General features: G+C 27.3%; 2 protein-coding genes across 3 annotated transcripts in view; one reads left to right on the forward strand and one right to left on the reverse strand.

Moving 5' to 3' along the window:
- The window catches only part of LOC126898856 (calcium channel flower), a 13,750-nt gene extending 8,837 nt beyond the window's left edge, over nucleotides 1-4,913 (reverse strand). Inside the window, exons 1-2 of the mRNA XM_050673262.1 lie at nucleotides 4,745-4,913; nucleotides 3,995-4,115 (exon numbers count right to left, since the gene is read on the reverse strand). Coding sequence (XP_050529219.1) covers nucleotides 3,995-4,115; nucleotides 4,745-4,747 — 124 coding nt within the window. The 5' untranslated portion in view covers nucleotides 4,748-4,913. The remainder of the gene's footprint in view (nucleotides 1-3,994; nucleotides 4,116-4,744) is intronic.
- Nucleotides 4,914-5,060: 147 nt separating this feature from the next.
- Nucleotides 5,061-7,119, forward strand: part of LOC126898839 (macro domain-containing protein CT2219-like) — a 17,138-nt gene continuing 15,079 nt past the window's right edge. The window contains exons 1-3 of one of the 2 annotated variants that reach the window (XM_050673244.1): nucleotides 5,128-5,146; nucleotides 5,228-5,301; nucleotides 6,800-6,955. In XM_050673244.1, coding sequence (XP_050529201.1) covers nucleotides 5,235-5,301; nucleotides 6,800-6,955 — 223 coding nt within the window. In that variant the 5' untranslated portion in view covers nucleotides 5,128-5,146; nucleotides 5,228-5,234. Of the gene's footprint in view, nucleotides 5,302-6,799; nucleotides 6,956-7,119 lie in introns of both variants that reach the window. The other variant, XM_050673245.1, reaches the window with a different exon arrangement.

Here is a 7,119-nt window from a genome sequence, read left to right on the forward strand (position 1 = left end):
AAAAAAAAAAAAAAAAACTAAGTAATTAAGTATATACTTGTACACATTATTATTAATTTTTATCTTATTGGAATATGTCACAAAGAAATATTTATTTGCTCGATTCTATTAATAATCAAATAACTGGGAGTAAATTACCATCAATCGAAGACTACTTAAGAGGGTAATTTTACATTCTGAAGGATCTGCTATATTTTGTATCGTATTGTAAAATACGATAAAATGTGTTGTATACATTATTAAACTAACTATAATGTTTATTGAAATAAATATGAAAATCTAAAAAACAACCCTATTTTGTTAAACTTAAACCCCAATGCGGCAAGGGAAGGGGTTTTTTGATCGAGTCCAAATTTTCTATATCAAGTAAAAAAATAGGGGAGTGATATCTAAAATCAAATATCAAATATCTAAAAAAAAATCTTCTATGCGTTTGAACCCCCCTATATATATATATATATATATATATCAAATCGGAAAAAAACACTAAATGTTAAGAATCCACAAAACAAGCCTTGGATGTGGAAGAGAACTGGAATTGGAAAACTGCATCAAAATTGGGACTTGGAATATTAGAACTTTAAATAAACCGGGTGCGTTACAATGTATGCTGGACACTACTCAAAATTACAATATTGCTATACTAGCTTTACAAGAGGTTAAATGGCCTGGTGAAGGAAACATAAAAAAGGATGATAAAACAATTTTCTATAGTGGTAACAAAAACGAAAACTTCGAGAATGGAGTAGGGTTTGTGATAAATGAAACTGTCTTGCCACATGTTAAAATATTTTAAGCAGTGAGTGAACGCATATGCTACATACGGGTAACAGGACACATATTTGACATAGTAATAATCAACTGCTATGCACCAACGGAGGAAAAGGGAGAGGATATCAAAGAAAGTTTTTACGAAGAACTAGACAGAGTATGGGACATAATACCTAATTATGGTGTCAAAATTGTACTTGGAGACTTTAATGCTAAAGTGGGAAGAGAGGAGATGTACAATCCAACCATAGGTCGAGAAAGTCTCCTGACAGAAGTAATACAATGGTACACCCTTAATTAGCTTCTGTATGACTAATGGAATGACCATACTTTCCTAGAAAAGACATTTATAAGCAAACATGGATAGCACCAAATCGAGTGGTTAAGAATCAAATAGATTATATAATGATACAAAATAAACAGAAAGGATACATACAAAATATCAGTAGCTACAGGGGTGCCGCCGATGCAGACTCTGACCACTATTTAGTCATTACAAGATTTACACTAAGACTTTCAGAAAAAAGAAGAACAACTAAAATAAAATCATCAATAAAATACTCTATTGAAAAACTCAGAGATGAACAGATACACGAGTATTACAGTAAAACCACACATGATGAAATATTAAAAACAATGACTGAAAGTAACAAAGAAAATGTAGAACATATATGGAAAAATATACAAATGACAGTCTCAGCTGGAGCAAAAATGTGCTTAGGAATATGCAAAAATACTAAAAAGAAACCCTGGTTTAATACGAATTGTAAAGAAATTATAGATAAAAGAAATAAATTACGAGAAATCGCACTAAAACATCCGACAAATGGAAACATAGAAAAATACACAGCGAGTAGAAAAGAAGCTAATAAAACACTAAGAAGAGAAAAAAGACTAGAAGAGAAAAGAAAGATCGAAGAAATGGAAAACAACAGATATAACCCTAAACAATTTTTCAATGCTAGTAATACTATTAAAAAAGGTTTTAAACAACAAACTATAATGATAAAAAATCAAGCAGGGGAGCTGATCACAAATAAAAGAAAAGTGGCAGAAGAGTTCAAAATTTATTTTGATAAACTACTTAATAATACAACGAGAACAAATGAATACATAAATATACAATATAGTTCAGTGGAGCCACATATTAGCTCTCCCTCGAGATCGGAAATTAACGCGGCGATTAATAAACTGAAAAATAATAAGGCACCAGGAGAAACCCACATCGTAGCAGATCTAGTGAAGAACAGCGGAGAAGCAGTAAAAAATGAAGAGTGGAAACTGATCAACATAATTTGGGAGAAACAACAGATACCTGAAGAATGGAATACAGCCATAATATGTCCTATCTTTAAGAAAGGAGATATACTGGAAATAAAAAATTACCGAGGAATCTTCCTATTAGATACCTGTTACAAAATACTATCATCAATTCTCTTAGAGAGGTTCTTTGCTGAGGAGATCGTTGGAAGATACCAATGTGGTTTCAAAAAAGGGAGATCAACAACTGATAAAATTTTCATTCTCAAATAAGTAATGGAAAAACATTATGAATTTAATAAAGACTTATACCTGGTATTTATAGACTATAAACAGGCATACGATAGAATAAACAGGGAAGAGTTATGGAAAGCCATGATCAGCTTTGGTATACCAAAGAAATACGTTGATATGATAAAACTCTGTAATGACAAGACCATATGTAAAGTAAAATTTCTCGGAGAGTTATCATCGGTATTCGAAATTAATTCAGGGCTAAGGCAAGGTGATGCCTTATCCCCGACACTATTTAATATAAGTTTGAAGAAGGTCATAAGAGAATTAACCCAAAGACAAAAGGTGGAGATAGTAGGTAATGAATCGATATTAGCATACGCAGACGACATAGTCATATTAGGTAACACCAGACAAGAAATTACACAAACTACTAAAAATTGTTGGAAGCTAGTAAAAATATGGGGCTATGCGTAAATCAAGAGAAGACTAAATTTATGGTTCTCTCTAGAAGTCACGAAAATCAACATAACTTACAAGTAGGTAATTTAACCTTTGAAAAAGTGGAAAACTTCAAGTATCTAGGAGTGAACATAAATAGTAATAATGACATGCACCGAGAAATAAGTGAAAGAATAGCTAGTGGGAACCGATGCTATCACAGTATAAGTAAGCTACTTAAGTTCAAATTACTGTCAAGAAAATCAAAAACTTTGCTCTATGCAAGCTATCTGAGACCAGTAATCACATATGCATATGAGACATGGTCCTCAAAGAAAAGTGATGACAACAAATTGGCAATATTCGAACAAAAGGTACTTAGAAACATTTTTGGCCCAATATATAATACAGAGTTAGAAATTTTCGAGAGAAGAAAGAATGACGACCTATACAGACTATATTCAAAACCCAATATTTCGTCATATATAAAAATTAAGAGATTGGAATGGTTTGGACATGTATGGAGAGCTGATAATGACATCATAAAAAAGGTACTAACGAAGACCATACATAAAAAGAACCGATAGGCAGACCACGAATGAGGTGGAAGGATGCAGTGGAGAAGGATGTCAAGGTGTTGGGAAGAAATGTGACAGTTGACCTGGCATTGGACAGGGAGAGATGAAAAGAATTACTTGTGCCAGCTCAGGTCCTGCAGGGACCATTAAGCTAAAAAAAAAAAAAAAAATTTATGAAATCATTACATGTTTTAATCATACAGATTTTGATAAGTAATAAATATAGAACTATCATCTGTAATAATTTCACTTAAACACTTAAAAGTGACTGATTCCGTATGGTTGAAACGACCACATGGAATTATTTTATATACATATATTCCATATAGTAACCTTCATAGATAATATAGTATTTACAAAAATAGAGTATTTTTTAAAAATTACAAATTTACATACAGACCAATTTTTGTACAAAATATTACTTTTATACTCATACGGAAAAAAGTGATGATTTTATGAGTGAATAATAATAATAATATGTTGGGTGTATTTTAAAATATTATTTCAAATACTTAAAAAAGTATTTAAATAGGTAATCAAATACTCTCCTATGCAAAATGTCTTTAATAAATAAACTAGTCATATGTTTTTTCTCAATCATAATTTTTGTTAAGTTTATTTATATAGGCAGTCAATGAAAACAGGTTAATTAATAAATATTAGTTATGAGTTTCTGGAATTTTTATAATTTATAATTCTGTATGACTTACCAATTCCTCCAAATGTTCCTAATGATCTACTTCCATAACGTAAATGCCAAGGAACTTCATCTTTATTTTCACCTTCATCACTTGGCCTTTTCCACATATTTGTAACTCTATCTCCCATTGACTAGAAAATTAATGATGAAATATGGAGAAATTTTTCTTATTTTAATAATTTTTAATGTGAGTTTTAGTATAAATTATTAATTATTAAATATAAATTTAGTAAATTAAACAAATTTTAGGGAGGTGTATAACAATTGAGTAAACAATTACCAAACTAGTTTTTTTTTCACATTTTTAATTATTAAGATCATGTATGAAAAAATGAAGGAGTATATTTTTTTTCAAGATATATCTTCATGATATATCTCATATTAAACTCTTTTTTATTTATACAACTTTGACAGACATAATATATAAATAATGACATCATATTATTATTGGGATTACAAGGTAGTAATTGAGGAGGGTAACACTGTGGCGGGCTTAATAATTGCACAACAGGTCGAATAAAATCTGACTGAATTTCTATTAATTGCTTAAAAAAGCAGGTATAGTATTTTTTATTATATTTGGAGTCAATGGAGTTTTTTTTTACTATTTAATATACACTAATAGAGTTCAGTCATTAACAATAGTATCGATAATTTATGATTAGACCTCGTATAGATAAGTGTATTTTTTATTTTTATCTTGACAACTAAAGTATGAAAATCAATATTTCGACAAACAATAAAATTGTAAATTACTTACCATTATTAATGTTTTTAATAATTTATTCTCAACAAACAAATACAAATTTATACCAAAAAAACAATTTTTGGTATTAAGTTAAATATTTAACTGAATATTCTAAAAACATGAAATTTTAAATTATCAAATAATAAAAGTTTAATATTCTACCGTTTTATTCGTTTACTATCGTTTTACTATGACTTGGACGTTATCGCTATTCATGTTTAGAATGGTTATCAACTTGGGTGTCCGTATTATTTTTTATCGCAACTTGAATAATCGGGGAGGGGTCGTCAACATGGCCGTAAGCTCCATGAGATTTTCTTTTTTCAGTATTCCCTCTTGTTAAATTTGAGTATTTTCTTCCAATCATGCTGCCTGTATATTTATTTATTTTGTTACAATAGTGGCCATTTATAGGTATCATTTATATATTTTTAAATTGCGTTTAACGATGACAGTTATTTTTTAATTTTTACAAAAACCGTATTTTATTTTTAGTATAAATATGGCTTTGAAGATTTCAGAAATATTAACTTGGACTGAATACTTCAAAAAAACTTTGTATAATCAGAGTAAGAATTAACTACAAGTGTTGAATCAAATTACATGCGCAACAATTTAGAGCAATTTTAATTCTCTTATTCTAATTTGATAACTTGATTATAATAATAATATAAAATCTTGGAATAAGGATATAAAACACTTATTAACAAAAGTCTTCAAGAATATTTTTTTCTTAATACAATATCTAAATTATTTATGATAATAAAAACCATTTGAATATAGTAAAATCTATGCAGGAAATAAAAAATATTCGTCTACTCTTTCCCCTTACCATTTTAGGAGTGTAATTTTATTAAAAAGTGTTACTGAACAAATTTTAATTTAAAGTAATTAGTAGTGGTAATTTTTTTTTGCATTCGACAAAGTTTATATTTTTTAAACTATTTTTTACATAAGTTACATATTTTTTTAAACATAGCTTGTTGTGTAGGTGCTAATTTCTTAATATTAGTAGAGTATATACAATTTTATCATTCAAAAAATAGTAAATAAATAAAATTTAAAATACTATATAATAAAATATTTATGCAGCATACTTATGAATTTTATCCAATATTGTCCTTAAACAAATCAAGATATAGTTATATAATAACAGTCAGCATGTGTTTGGCGTTGATAATGGTAACATTGTTTTCAAAATACATATCCGCAACTTTTCAGTAATTTTTTGTGGCTTTTGAGTTTAATATTTTTTAGTTTTTAAATTAATAAAATTTTTAATATAGTTTTAATTTTACTTAATCAAGATAGTTATAAAATTTGACATCAATATTTAGTAATGTTCATGAATTTAAAATTGATAAGTACATGTAGCGTTTTAATAAATATAATTTATAAATTCATTTATGTTTTTTAAATCTAGTATTATTATGAGGCTCAAATAATTGTATATATATTCTATAATAGTTTTTAATGTTTTTACTTATTTATTTTTTACCAGTTATTTCATTACATTTTAGGAGTTTCTTTATTATTTAAAAATGTAAGAGAATAACTTTTAGTTACTTTGATGCATAATACATTTCGGTCTATCTGGTTTTAGTTACTCTAAAGTCTGAGTTTATCTAGGGTAAATACTACTTATTTAAAGACTTCTTCGATGTTCAGTTTTTAAATTTACTAGTAGAATTACTAGTAGTAGAATTACTAGTATAATAGAATTAATTAGTAGTAATAATGTGTAGAAACTACACATTGCATCAAAGATATTTTTAAAATTAGTTTAGGTAGTCACTCTCAAAATTAAATCTATGCTTGTATTTACTATGTGAGTTTTCAACATGACTAGGTTTTTTTGCAACTATTCATTATCAAAAAAAAAAATCTTATGAGTTTTTGTAATGCTGATATGAAATTTTCTGTTAAAAAATTGATTTTACATGAATGGTGAAATTAATGATATTTATTTGCAATGTTGAAGCTAATATATGCTTGATAATATCATATTTTAATATTAATGAATTATTACATGTCTACTTAAAACTATGATTTATTTTATATTCACAGTAAAACCAGTTTTTACAGAGTCAGTGTCTAATGTCAAACCAAGTTATAATGATGAATTGAATAATAAAGTATCATTGTTGAAAACAGACATCACAAAGTTAGAAATTGATGCTATTGTTAATGCAGCTAATAAAACATTACTTGGTGGAAGTGGAGGTAAAGAAATAATAAATGAAAACTAATCATAACAAATTTTTATTTAGGATCCTTTATAATTGTATAAGTTCAATAACTTATATATGTAATCTAATATTATGCTTATTTATTAAAAAGCGATTCTTTTTTTTTTTTTTTTTTTTTTTTTTTTTTTTTTTTTTTTT

This window comes from Daktulosphaira vitifoliae, unplaced genomic scaffold, assembly GCF_025091365.1.
Source record: "Daktulosphaira vitifoliae isolate Bord-2020 unplaced genomic scaffold, ASM2509136v1 Scaffold_2, whole genome shotgun sequence".
NCBI classification, from domain to species: domain Eukaryota; kingdom Metazoa; phylum Arthropoda; class Insecta; order Hemiptera; family Phylloxeridae; genus Daktulosphaira; species Daktulosphaira vitifoliae.